General features: G+C 49.8%; 1 protein-coding gene across 1 annotated transcript in view; it reads left to right on the top strand.

Annotated features, from left to right (window-relative positions):
- LOC115460483 (SUMO-activating enzyme subunit 1-like) overlaps positions 1–14589 on the top strand; it is a 50974-nt gene that overhangs the window by 2496 nt on the left and 33889 nt on the right. Inside the window, exon 2 of the mRNA XM_030190250.1 lies at positions 3518–3623. Within this exon, the coding sequence (XP_030046110.1) occupies positions 3518–3623 (106 nt within the window). The remainder of the gene's footprint in view (positions 1–3517; positions 3624–14589) is intronic.

Genomic DNA, 14589 nt, shown 5'->3' with positions numbered 1-14589 from the left:
CTGCATAAGCTAATCTTTATGGTGTGACCCGCCAAATTGACCCCCTGTAGATCTGGAGCTGCGAGGACCGTCCGTATCAGGGGTTCCAGGGACAGGAGGAACAGCAATGGGGACAGGGGGCAGCCCTGCCTTGTACCCCGCCCAATCTGGAACTCTGATTCTCTAATGCCATTCATTAGTACTCCCCGCTCGAGGTTTATCATAAAGTGTTCTTATAGCTTGCATAAACCATCCCTCCAGGCCCATTACCGTTAACGTTTGAAACATAAAGTCCCACCCGACCCGATCAAAGGCCTTTTCAGCATCCAGGCTCAGGATCAAGGTGGGCACCTCAGCTTGCTGGCTAGACGCTATAGCCAGCAGGGTTTTCCTGACATTGTGAGCTGACTGGCGGCCTCTCACAAACCCCACTTGTTCTGGGCCTATCAGCGATGGCAAGCATTGCGCCAGACGCTCTGCCATCATTTTTGCCAAAATCTTTATGTCAACGTTTAACAAAGATATTGGTCTGTAAGATTCTACTTTATCGAGGGGCTTCCCTGGTTTAGGGATTAATGTTATCAGCGCTGTGTTAGCGTATCTTGGGAAACTTCCCTCCTCAATGACCTCCTGGTAGTACTCTAAAGTGCCGCCAGTGCTTCCCCTGGTAAGATTTTATAGTATTCCCCGGATAACCCGTCCGGGCCTGGTGCTGACCACAGTTTTAAGGTTTTAATCCCTTGTTGTAGCTCAGACAGTGCTAGGGGTTTGTTTAAGATCTCTAACTGTTCTTCCGTCAGCTTGGGAAGGCCTATCTTCTGTAAATATTCTCGCGTTTTTTGTTCATTGGGGGGCGAGTTTGCCTGATAAAGGTCTTTAAAGTACTCTGTAAATGCTTGCCCTATCTTTTTGCTGTCTGTGATGAGGTTACCCTTGGGATCCTTAAGTGAGGTCACCGCTCTTGGCGCACCTACATTTTTTATTAGACGTCCCAGCATTCTACCTGCCCGGTTTCCAAACCTCTGCAGCTTATACTTATAAACAAAGCTGATTTCATTTCTCTCTCATGCAGCAAGCTGTTTAATGCTATCTGGGTGGCTTTCAATTTTTCTAGAGTGGTGGTCGTGGGGTGGCACAAATGTCCTCTTTTGGCCTTTTGCAGCTGCCTCTCCAGTAGCAGGATGCTAGCTGCTTTCCTTTTGTTTTTGACACTGCAATAGGCTATTATAGCACCTCGTAGAACAGCCTTGGAAGCTGACCAGAATAGTTCAGGTTGGGTATCTGTATGGATTTTATTATGCTCTATATACTGTCCCCAGCTTTTCTGTATATGTTCCCGCAAATGGGGGTCAAAGTGCAAATGAGCTGGGTATCTCCACCCTATCCCCCCTCCTGGGTCTGGCATGAGTTTGAGATCTACCCACACTATAGCATGGTCGGATATTACTTCTGGGCCAATGACTGCTGCGTCTACTAGGTGAAAAAGAGCGAGCTAACATGATGTAATCAATTCTAGCAAACGTGCCATGAGCCCTTGATCTGTGCGTATAATCGCTCTCTCCGGGGTGTAATATCCTCCACGGATCTACCAGATCTAGGGTTCTATTAAAAGTTTGGAATTCTCAAGAGCCCGCGTCCCTCGGTACTGAGAAGCTATAGTGCTGGAACAATCCTGATGGGGGTCTATTACTGCGTTGAAGTCTCCCACTACTATCAAGTCTCCTCCCCCTCTGCAAGCATTTCCCAGTTAGAGCTTTGAAGAATGCTGCATCAAAGTTATTAGGCCCATAAAGGACCAACAACAACAAATCCCTCCCTGACATCCATATTCTTAATAGAATGAAATCTCCTTTGGCTCCTTTATCCAGTACTGTAGCCTTATATGACAGTCCTTTACGAAATAATACAGCGACTCCCCCTTTCCTACCCTGAGGAGGGGCCGCAAACACTTCGCTAACCCATAATTTTTGTAATTTAAGGTGCTCTTTGTCTGTCAGGCGTGTTTCTTGTAAGCACGCTATGTCAGCTTTATACCTTTTTAGCATGGTTAGAATCTTAGATCTTTTAATCGGGGAGCTTATACCACCAACATTCCAGGATATTATTCTAGTGGTCATTGTGTCCATTTTCGCTATCCTCATCAAATTTGCCCCTCATTTTTTGGTTCTACTCCCTCTCCAAAGATTTTCATGGTCCCCCCAGCTCCAGGTTCGCTCATTCCATCTGTCCCCTTTAATTGTGGCCCCATTGTAAACTCTTATGACCCCGACTTGCCTCCTGCCCAAACTTTTGGTACCTCTGACTTCCTTGTTTGACCCGTTCCCTAGTCTTCCCCCCCCCTAGTCTCCCCCCTCTCTGTCCAACCCTTAGCCATCTGCCGGGCCAAAGCCTGGTTTCGGCTCGAGATCACCTGATTAGCAGGGAGCCCTCACCCCCATTTAACATGTAATTCCTTACTTACTGTAATTATATTATATTAAGGCGCTGTCTCACAGCAAGTACTAAGCATACCCTCAGTCCTCCTCAGAGATGCCATGTTCCCGTAATCCAACTTTAGCCTCCTCCGGAGTTTTAAACATGCGCCATTGTCCTTGTAGTGAGACTTTCAGCAATGCTGGATACTGGAGTATGAAGCGGGTTTGTTTCTGCGCTAATGCTGCGCATATTTGGTGAAATTTTTTCCGTTGCTCCTGGACCCCGGCGTAATCCTGAAACATAAGGTCGCCCCTCATGTTTTAAATCCCCTCTGCGTATCTTAAATCCATTTAAAACTTCCAATTTGTGCGATAATTAAGTATCCGTGCCACTATCACTCGCGGTCTTGTCTGGGTATCATTTTTACGTCCCACGCGGTGCGCGCGCTCAAGTACTAAAGGCCCCAGAGAGTCTGACAGTGCCAGTTCCTTGGTTAACCAGTCCGTAAGCCATGTCACTAAATTTCTATCTGGAATATTCTCTGAGATACCCACAATTCGTATGTTGCTTCTCCGGGAACGATTTTCCAGGTCTTCTAGTTTATCTGCGTGTTCCCGGAGTTGTTGCTTTATTTCACGGATATCTGCGCTGTACCCCTGTGAGTCATCTTCTAGGGCCGAGACCCTTGTTGCCAGATCCTCCATGTGAGTCTCCAATCCTTCTAGCTTAGTATGGTAGGCATCTATTTTAATCTCTAGAGCGTCCCACTTAGGCTGCCAGGCCCTCGCTACTGCCGTTGTCAGTTGTTCTAGTTGCGATGCTGAAAAAACCCGGTCAGCCTGCAGCGGTTCGCCCGCCATTTTGGATTCCTTTTTGAAGGAATTCACTCAAGGCAGTGTACAGTAAGAATAGATCAAACATGAGCAATAGGCAATTACAGCAGTAAAGAAATTCAACTAGCAATACAAAGTATGGCATGGTATACTACTTACAATGTCAGCACAATACGTAATAGAACATTATAATAGTGAAGGGTAAAGCAAAGTTGTAATATATAGATGGGTAAGAAAGTACTTTGACCCTAGAGCATCAAGACAAACCTTTTCTCTTATTCTTGGGCCAGACAGTGACATTCTGTTCGCTCCAGGAGGCTTTAGAGCTTGACTGGAGGAATGAGCAGGCAAAGACGAGACTGAAGCGAACACCAACAGATTACTTTCTGCTTCAAGGTGAGTGACATGAGGATTTCAGCATGGGCAAATAAGCATGTCTTTCTCAAAGAGTGTATTGCATCCCTATAACACATACTCAGGGTTACTGGCTCATTCACCAGGTAATCTGCTGGCTATGGTAACATTTTGATTAACCCAACATAAGAGTTGTCCAGAAATGTATATATGCTTTACAGACTGTGTAGATCTCTGGTTCAGATGTGGCACTCTGCATATGGTTACCATATTTGTAGAGACAAAAAGAGGACACAAAAAAATAAAATGCTTCCCCACCCCCGCCACACAGTCACCTTGACCCCCAAGAAAGCCAGATTCTATAAGCAGTGAAAATGCTGGTAAAGTAACAAATCATTTTTTCCCATACTCTGCTAAATGCAAAATTAGAAAAGATGTATACTTACAAAAAAACAAATATCTGAGCAGCATGTCCCTCTTTCCTTTCCTTCCCATTCATGAGCAGCATGTCTCCCTCTCCTCTCCATCCCCTTTTATCCATGTGCTGTACACCTCCTTTTCCTTGCCCCCTCCCCCCACCCACCTATCCACACACTCCATCCATCCACCTCCCCTCTCTTCCAGTCCTGAGTCAGGGTGCTGTCCCCAAACATACCTTAACATACCCTGGTAGTCTAGTAGCCTCTTCTGGACAAGTCTTCCATTCTCAAATTATTCCCCAGTGATTTCTAAGGACATGGGGGCCACACTCTCATGGGTCCCACAGTTTCTAGAAAGCACTCACAGACCCAAAACACAAACCTCCATGATTCTTTATCGGTCCAGGACAACAGAGCTAATAAACTAATAGGTTTATTATCAGAAAAGTAGAACAGTGAACAATATAAAATAGGTAACTAAATAAGGATCAATATTAAAGCTATCAAAACAATTTGTTACTATGTGGGTGCCATGTGGGGAGTTTCAGGAAAATAACTGCTCACAGGTCTCACAGGGCCTCATGGCAGAGATTCTTACTGTGACAGAAAAGTGTGTTTTAAGCCTGTATAATGTGTTGGGTATTGTGTATTTCTCTAGTTTGGCCAGCAGGTGGGGCATGTTATGTTTTGAAGGTGCTGCAGAACCAAGGCTGTTCTCTTTGTTTAAGCCTTTTGGAAAGGCAGTCTGCAGTATACTTTCAAACTAGTCTGAGCTCTGGTTAGCCCAGGAGCTCATTTTCGTTTGAATTGTACTGGCTTTTGCCTCAGTCTTAGCCAGGAAGGCAAGACGGATCTCTTTGCTAAGGCCCTGTAAACAGTTACATTTCATAACTTGTGAGCAGTTATGTGTCCTGATCTTCCCAGGTACTGTTTAGACAGTAAACAAATGTATAGTTAGTGTTATAATTGATCCATATTTCGGTTTGCTGTTATTTGCTGGTTGCACTTTTTATGTTACACTGTTCAGCTTTTAAAACAATGGGGTTTTTTTTTTCAGTTTATTGCCTCTTTCTCTGGACTGAAAAAGAATTCTGGAGGTTTGTGTGTTGGGTCTGTAAGTGCTTTCTGGGAACTGTGGGACCACTGGGAATGTGGTCTCCAGTAACCTAGAAATCACATAAGGGCATGAGTAGCCATACTGGGTCAGACCAATGGTCTATCTAGCCCGTAATCCTGTTTTCCAAACAGTGGCCAAGTGTAGCAAATCAAGGGTTCAGATATTGCTTTAAAGATTGTTTATGCCACACATATTACATAACACTCTTATGCAGTATACATACACCACCACAGGATTGTACCTTCATCTGAGCCGTAACAGCAATCGGGGAAACACCGATGACCGCCCGAGATTCTGCGGGACAATTCCACACTGGAGTGAGGCGTCCCTCCAACCAGGTACAGAGCTTCTGTTTCAGCCAGAGCTTCCCCTCTTTTTATAACAGCTCACAAACAAGTGTGCCTGGAGCAGAACAATGAGGTGGCCAATCTACATTCTTCTCTCCCAGGCACCCTCTGATGAAAACACCAGCCTTTGGACTTTTTCTCAACACACTTCTGTAGTGAGTTACCCACTGCAACGGAACTTTGTGGTAGCAACCTGTCAAACAAATATTCTGGTAGCAACAGGTCAAAACAAACATTCTGCATGTCAGAAACAAATATTGGGTCAGCATAAGTATCATATCATAAGTATTATACTCCAACACACCAAGCCAGGTCACAAGTACCTGGCAGAAATCCAAATTGTGGCAACTATCCATATTACAAATCCCAGGGCAAGCAGTTGCTTCCCATGTGTGTCTCAAAAGCAGACTATGGACTTTTCCTCCAGGAATTTGTCCAGACCTTTTTCTAACCCCAGATACGCTAACCGCTGTTACCACCTCCTCCGGCAAAGAGTTCCAGAGCTTATTTTTTCACTCAACGAATAGCTATTTCCTACTATTTTAAAAGTATTTCCATGTAACTTCAAGTGTCCCCTAGTCTTTGTACTTTTGGAACGAGTAAAAAATCGATTTACTTCTACTTGTTCTACACCACTCAGGATTTTGTAGACCTCAATCATATCTCCACTCGTCGCTGGGGATAATTTGAGAGTGGGCTCGTTCAGAGGCAGTTTTGACCCAGTTGGTTGGAGGAGGGTGCTAGTGTAGAGCACAGGTGGCAGTTGCAGGTGAACCTGAGCTGTGCTAGGGATAGACCACTTTTAGTGACTGCGTGGTGGGATTGTCAGGCTCAGTGCGTGGCGTGAGGGTCACCATCCACTGAGTGGTTCAGAGTTTTTTGATCTGTAACCTCCAAGCACGGTGAACAAGTGCAGCAGTAACAGAGTCCCTTCCCAGTTCAGTTTTTTTATATAGTGTTAGGAGATAGCAGCATGCTGATGGCGACTGGTTGCAGCCCTGACCTAACACAAGAGCGCCCATATGACTTCAGCGAGGAGGAGCCGCAGGACCCACCTATTTGGAGTTCAACTCCTGTGGCGAGATCAGACTTCTTGTGGGCAAAGGCCCGTAAGTTGGAAGGGCCGGATGTCATGCCCGCTGAGAGCTGGCAGATCTACAGGAGGTAGCGGCAAGAGGACCAAGAACAGCAGCGTGAGGAGCAGGAGTTCCAGCTGCAGAAATTAAAGATGGAGATGGAAATGGCTCACATCCAAACCTCCAGCCCAACCCCTGCACCAAGTCAGAGACAGGATCCACAGCCTGGATCAGGGCCAACTTGTTTTCACAGTTTGATGATACACGAGGTGACATAGATGGATATCTAATTGCCTTTGAAAAAAATTTGCTGTCTCAATGAGATTCCTTAGAAACACTGGGTACGCTATCTGGGAGGAAAGTTACTGGTAGAGCACTTAAGGCATTTCATGGACTGTCCATGGAGACATGGTCCCAGTTTGAGGAGGTGCGCAAAGCTTTGTTGAACCGTTATGCCATTACCTAAAGACTAAAGTTCCGGACTTTGCAAAAGGGGGCAGATGATAATCACAGTGAGTTTGTGATCCAGCTAAGATACCAGCGCCAGCGGTGGAGCTGAAGATAAAACCTGGTGATCCGGAGCAGTTTTTTCAGCGTTGTCGTCCACAGGTGATAGAAAGTGTTGAAGATCGCCAGCCCCATACTCCAGAGAAAGCGGCTGAATTGGCTGACATCTTTATGGCTAACCATCCCTGGTTGGCAAAGAGAACCCATCCTTCCATATCATCAAGCTGATCAATCCATAGACTGGTGGGTTGTCCATCTACCAGCAGGTGGAGATAGAGAGCAATCCTTTTGCCTCCCTATATGTGGTCATGTGCTGCCGGAAACTCCTCAGTATGTTCTCTATCTCAGCAGGTGGTGGTCACACACAGCAGCAGCTCTGGCTAGGCCTCCAAGCCTAATTTTTAGGTTTTTGTTGAGTGCCTGGGGTTGAGGGCTCTTCTTGAGCAAGTGCAAACCTGGTGGCGCCAGGTCCCTCCTTTTCTCCCCCCCCCTCCCTGGCTCCGTAAAAAAAAAAAAAAAATTTGAACGTCCTTAAAGGCGTTTATTTCGACGTTTATTTAAACGTTTTTAGCTACTCACTGGGACACCAGGTCGTTACAGCTCGGAGCGGAAAGCAGGTAATTTTTACCTTTTTATAGCGGGCAGGGGGTTCCCCGATTGATCTCCACGTGGCATATGGCGTCGGAGGGCGAGGGCGCAAAGAGTCGCTCCCCGGATCGCTTAGGCGCTTCTAGAGGGGATGCGGGGGTCTTAAAGTCTGATTCGCCCTTGTTGGGTGACAGTTTCGTGACCGACGAGTGTCCCCGTCCTTCCTCCGCGGTGGGCGGTTTTTCCCGCCATAGAACGCCCATCCCCGCTGCTCGCCTCCGCCATCTTGGCCGGCCACGCGGCTCGGACGGCTTCTTCGTGGGCCGCCCTGAGGGAGATATTAATGCCATTGGACGCCCTTAATTTGGGCGACGGCACCCAAGCGGCTAAAGTTAAGCGCCGTTTTTTCCCGTGCGGCTCCTTCGCGGAGTGTCGCACCGGACGCCATTTTGGATGCGCAGCATGTCTCCCCCCCGCTCTTGCGCGCACCGGTTGAGGGTGCATCTAGGGCTGTAGCCCAGGCTGCGGAAGTGCACAGTCTGGGGGGTTTCTCCCCCCGAGTTTGTTTTGCTGCTGCATCAGGCCTTCCTTATGCAAAACGCTGCCCCTGCTCCCTCGTTGGTAAAGAGGTTGAGGTCCCCGGAGGTAAACGCCCTCGGGTTGATTCGCAGGCCTTGGAGGCCTTGTCTCCTCCGATGTAGATGAGGGCAGCGTATCTTGAGTTCTACCAACGGTCCTTTGCGGATTCCTTGGAGGAGACGGATCCCTGCTCGATTGGAGCGGATGACCCCCTCTGCAGCGCGGCTTTTTAGCTCAGAGGATTTGCCCAACCTGTTAGTACAGGCCATGGGCATTTGGAAGATTTCCTCTCCGGAGGACGTCTCTCCCTCAGCCCCTGTTGGCTCTGCCATTATGCGGGGGACGAAACGCCCCGCCTAGAACCTTCCACGTGCATGATGCCATGCACACCTTAATTTCGGCTCAATGGGATTGTCCCGGAAGCGAGCCTCAAAGTGGCTAGGGCTATGTCCCGCCTCTATCCTTTGCCTGAAAGTGACGTGAGGCCTATCTGTGGCCTACCGTGGATTCTTTAATCACTGCGGTGACTAAGAAAACGGCTTTTGCCGGTGGAAGGTGGCACGGCCCTAAAGGACGCCCAAGACAGAAGATTGGAGGCGGCCTTAAGGTCGTCCTTTGAGGCGACTGCTTTAAGTTTGCAGGCCTCGGTTTGCGGTTCCTATGTGGCCAGGGCGTGCCTGACTATGGGGCAGCGGGCTTCCCCCCTGGATCATTCCTTGAGGGCTGATTGGCCGGCCCTGGAATCGGGCTTAGCCTATTTGGCAGACTTGCTGTATGATGTCTTGAGAGCCTCAGCTAAAGGCATGGCTCAGACAGTCTCTGCGCGGCGGTGGCTTTGGCTGAAACATTGGTCTGCTGACCACGCCTCTAATCCCGCCTGGCTAGATTGCCTTTTAAAGGCAAGCTGCTCTTTGGGGTCGAGCTGGACAAAATCGTGACCGATCTCGGCACGTCTAAGGGCAAAGAAGTTACCAGAGGTCAGGGCTCGGGCTAGGTACTCGTTCCGGTACCGTCCAGAGGACGGTTTCAGGAAGCCCGTCGGTACCCGCAGCCGTCCCGGAGGTGCTCCCCTCCGGTCCTCCCCCAGGGTCTCGTACCCAATGACGGGGCCTTGGTCCTCGCCCCAGTGGCAGATTGGAGGACGGCTGTCCTCGTTCTGGGCGAGTGGACCACATAACTTCAGACGCTTGGGTGCTGGAAGTCATCAGAGACGGCTACAAGCTAGGAGTTCTGCCGACCCTTAAGAGACGGGTTTGTACTCTCTCCCTGCAAGTCTCCGGTCAAAGCTGTGGCAGTGCAGCAGACCTTGGACAACCTGATCCGCCTGGTGCGGTCGTTCCGGTGCCAGAAAATCAGATTGGCAAGGGACGTTACTCCATTTACTTTGTGGTACCAAAGAAAGGAGGTTCTGTCCGGCCTATCCTCGACCTCAAAGGGGTCAATCGGGGCCTTGAAAGTGCGGCACTTTCGCATGGAGACTCTCCGCTCTGTTATAGCGGCAGTGAGGCAGGATGAGTTCTTGGCTTCCTTGGACATCAGGAAGCGTACCTGCATATTCCCATCTGGCCTCCTCATCAACGCTTCCTGCGTTTTGCAGGTCCTGGGACGACACTTCCAGTTCAGAGCCCTCCCTTTCGGGTTGGCTACTGCTCCGCGGACCTTTTCCAAAGTAATGGTGGTCATCGCGGCCTTCCTGCGAAAGGAAGGAGTACAAGTCCATCCTTATCTGGACGACTGGTTGATCCGAGCCCCCTCTTATGCAGAGTGCGGCAAAGCTGTGAACCCGGTAGTTGCTCTTTTGAGCTCCCTGGGGTGGATCATCAACTGGGAGAAGAGCCAGCTGCGCCCGACTCGTCCCTGGAGTATCTGGGAGTTCGATTCGACACCCAAGTGGCAGAGTGTTCCTGCCAGACAATCGGATTGTCAAACTTCAGACTCAGGTGGACCAGTTCCGAGTAGCCTCTCCTCTTCGGGGCTTGGGACTATGTGCAGCTGTTGGGCTCTATGACGGCCACGATGGAAGTAGTGCCCTGGGCCAGGGCTCATATGAGACCACTACAACACTCTCTGTTGCAGCGCTGACTCCGATGTCGGAGGATTATGCTGTGCGCCTTCCTTGGACCCAGCAGTGCACAAGGCGCTGAGCTGGTGGCTGCAGACAGACAAGTTGTCTGCAGGAATGCCTCTGGTGACCCCAGAGTGGATTGTCGTCACGACGGACGCCTCTTTGACGGGCTGGGGAGCCCACTGCTTGGGAAGGACAGCGCAGGGGCTCTGGTCTCCTGCAGAGGCAAAGTGGTCTATCAACCTCCTGGAACTCAGAGCCATTCGGTTGGTGCTTTTAGAGTTCATCCCGGTACTGGCTTCAACGCCAGTACGGGTCCTGTCGGACAATGCCACTGCTGTGGCCTATGTCAACCGCCAGGGAGGTACCAAGAGCGCCCCTCTAGCCAAGGAGGCCATGAATCTATGCCAGTGGGCGGAAGCGAACCTGGAACAGCTGTCAGCGGCCCACATTGCCGGAGTCATGAATGTCAAGGCGGACTTCTCAGGTCGCCATACCTTGGAGCCCGGAGAGTGGCAGCTATCTGCTCAGGCTTCTTGGACATCACGAAGCGCTGGGGCCAGCCGAGCCTAGATCTGATGGCGTCATCGGCCAATTGCCAAGTGCCGCGCTTTTTCAGCAGAGGACGGGACCCTTGATCCCTGGGAGTAGATGCTCTTCTCCAACAGTGGCCGACACAAGAGCTTCTCTATGTGTTCCCGCCCTGGCCCATGCTGGGCAGGGTGCTAGACCGGGTGGCAAAGCATCCGGGCCGGATAATCCTGGTGGGTCCGGATTGGCCCAGACGTCCTGGTATGCGGACTTGATCAGGCTCTCAGCGACGATCCTCTGCGACTGCCAGTGGAGCAGGGCCTATTACATCAGGGTCCCGTGGTGATGGAGGATCCCTCCCCCTTTGGTCTTACGGCCTTGCTATTGAGCGGCAGCGTCTGAGAAAGAAGGGCTTCTCAGACAAGGTCATCGCCACTATGCTGAGAGCGAGGAAGCGCTCTACTTCTACTGCTTACGCCAGGGTTTGGCGTACCTTGCAGCGTGGTGTGAAGCAGGCTCACTTTCTCCCTTCACTGCTCCAATTTCTTCAGTGCTGGCGTTCCTGGAAGAAGGTCCTGGAGAAAGGCCTGTCGCTCAGTTCCCTTAAAGTCCAGGTAGCGGCTCTGGCTTGCTTCAGGGGCCGCCTGAAGGGTGCTTCCCTGGCTTCTCAGCCAAATGTGGTTGCGCTTTCTCAAAGGAGTTAATCACCTGCGCCCTCCTCTGCACTCTGTGGTGCCTGCGTGGGAATCTCAACCTGGTGCTAAGAGCATTGCAGAAGCCGCCTTTTGAACCCTTGTCGAGGGCATCTCTGAAAGACCTGACGTTGAAAGCAGGTCTTTTTGGTGGCTATCACTTCAGCCAGAAGAGTTTCCGAGCTCCAGGCACTCTCATGCGAGAGCCTTTTCTGCAGTTCTCTGAGGCAGGAGTGTCCTATTCGCACAGTGCCTTCCTTCCTGCCCAGATTGTTTCTCGCTTCCATGTGAATCAGCAGCTCTGTCTCCCTTCCTTTCGTAGGGAGGACTACCCAGAGGAATACTCTGCTCTCAAATATCTGGATGTGAGACGTGTCATCATCAGATACTTGGAAGTGACCAATGATTTCCGGAAATCGGATCATCTGTTTGTCCTGTTTGCAGGTCCTCGTAAGGGTCTGCAGGCTGCTAAGCCTACAGTGGCAAGATGGTCAAGGAAGCCATTGCAGCGGCTTATGTGGCCGCGGGGAAAGTGCCGCCTATCCAGCTGAAGGCTCACTCCACAAGAGCTCAGGCGGCCTCGATGGCAGAGGCCGGGTCCGTCTCCTTGGAAGAGATATGCAAGGCGGCAACTTGGGCATCGGCCCATACATTCTCCAAGCATTACCGCTTGACTGTGGCTGCTCGGCGGAGGCCCGGTTTGGAGCTTCAGTGTTGCGGTCAGGGATTTCAATGTCCCGCCCTGGGTGAGTACTGCTTCGGTACATCCCACCAGTCTATGGATTGATCAGCTTGATGATATGGAAGGTAAAATTATGTATCATACCTGATAATTTTCTTTCCATTAATCATAGCTGATCAATCCTAGTCCCTCCCAGATATCTGTACTGTTTATATTCTGGTTGAATTTTAGGTTCAAGTTAGTCTTCAGTTACTTCAGGAGGACTTCGTGTTCAAGTTTTTTCACTTGGATCCTTCAAGAGTTGAGACGAGTTTGTGTTACAGTGAGCTGCTGCATTCCTCTCCCCTCCGTTTTACGGGGCTGGATTGAGACTTAAATTCTGCCGGCACTCCCTCCCGCCTTCGTGCGGCTGTAGAGCAGCTTTGTACCCCTCCCGCTTCGGCGGTGTTAGGGTCAGTCCAGCTCCTCCCGCGGTTGCGGTTGCAGGATAAGCCAGATCCCCCGCATCGGCTGGGTGGTGTCCCTCCCCCGCTCCGCGGGGATGAGCTGGACGGATTCCACCTCCCCCACTTGTGTGGGGATGAGCTGGGTTAATTCCCCTCCCCCGTTTCGGCGGTGGTGAGCTGGGCAGTGTGTCCCTTTGTGGGTGTAATTCTCTAAGTGCTGAGTCCTGCGGATGGAGCTTTGATATCGACATACTGAGGAGTTTCCGGCAGCACATGAACCACATATTAGGGAGCAAAAGGATTGCTCTCTATCTCCACCTGCTGGTAGATGGACACAACCCACCAGTCTATGGATTGATCAGCTATGATTAATGGAAAGAAAATTATCAGGTATGATACATAATTTTACCTTATCTGCAGCAGCCGGGATCTAAGGGCAGCCAGGGTCCTAAGCCAAATATCCTTACAACCTCAGAGACTGTCAGCAAACGCTCCAATGTTCCCCCATTGGAACTTTGGAATGGGGGAACATTGGAACTTTAGGCATGAATGTCCTTGTCATCACTGTGGGCATATAGGACATTTCAAAGCAGATTGACCAGATAATCCCAAGCCTGCAGTAAAGAGCCTTTCAGTTCCTGCACCTAAACTGGCAGCTTTCGTGGGTGGCTCCAGTACTACAAAGGAAACCCATACAGTTGCCGTAGCACAAAAGGTTACTGGCCATTCATCAAGCAAGGAAGCAGATGGGTTTCCATAACACTACAGCACCCCAGTATTTTGAATCACACCCAGGTAACTGGGCTTGTGGACACTGGCTCTAGCATGACTTTGTTATGACCAGAGCTAGTGCTGGAAGATGCTATTCTACCAGGGTGCACTGCAGAGGTAGTGCTAGCCAATAGATCCAGAGAGACTGTAGCCATTGCTTGAGTATTCTTGGATCGGGGTACCAAGCCTGGATACAAAGTAGGCATAATGAAAAACATTCTAGTACCAATGCTGTGTGGGACCGACATGTGTCCAGTGAACATTACCCTTGATAGTGAAATCAGCATTTCCTCTGTGGTGACCCATAGGCCAGGGCGGCCCAACAAGCAGAAGCAGCAGAGATCACTTTTCCAGTTCGGATCCTGAGCCAGTCTAGGTGGAACCAGCTGACTAAGCGACAGGAGGAGGCGCTCCAGTGTTTCCAGCAGCACTAGTTCCAGAGGTGACTGGGGCCATGAGTATGGATCAGCCTGACTTAACTGACACACCTATTGATCAGACTGATTTGTCAGAGTTGCCAACGGAGCCCTTCCCAGATATGGGTACTGATCTAGGACAGAGACATGCTTTTCAGGAAGCACAGTGCTGTGACCCTGACCTAGAAGCCCTGAGGCAGAGGAATGGTCAGCCAGTCAGTGAGACTTGTAAAGATTATATTCTATGGAAAGGGGGCTTGTACAGAGAGACTGATCCTGTTGATCCTAATAGGCCCTGGACAGCAAGCAAACAGCTTATAGTGCCCAGGGCATACAGGGAACAACTCCTACAGATTGCACATGATATTCCACTAGCAGGTCATCAGCTGGTGACACACACATGCACTAGATTGACAGAGAACTTCTATTGGCCAGGAGTATCTTGACCCAAGGTCACCCCAAGCTCCCTTGAAACCTTTACCCATTATCAATGAGCCCTTTGAGAGAATAGCTGTGGATATAGTGGGGTGTCTAGCTGGACTAGGAAAAATATATATTGACAGTAGTGGACTTTGCTACCTATACCCTGAAGCGGTAGCCTTATCCTCCATAGAAGCAGAGAAAATTGCTACAGCCTTCCTAGAAATATTTCCCAGGTAGGATATCCATGAGAAATACTCTCAGAACAAGGGACACAATTTATATCTGAGTTGATTCAGAATGGGCACACCGTGGAGTGAAATATGTACGTACCACACCGTATCGTCCCAAA

The sequence above is a fragment of the Microcaecilia unicolor genome, chromosome 1 (assembly GCF_901765095.1).
Source record: "Microcaecilia unicolor chromosome 1, aMicUni1.1, whole genome shotgun sequence".
In the NCBI taxonomy this organism is placed as follows: domain Eukaryota; kingdom Metazoa; phylum Chordata; class Amphibia; order Gymnophiona; family Siphonopidae; genus Microcaecilia; species Microcaecilia unicolor.
This window is presented reverse-complemented; position numbering and strand designations above follow the sequence as displayed.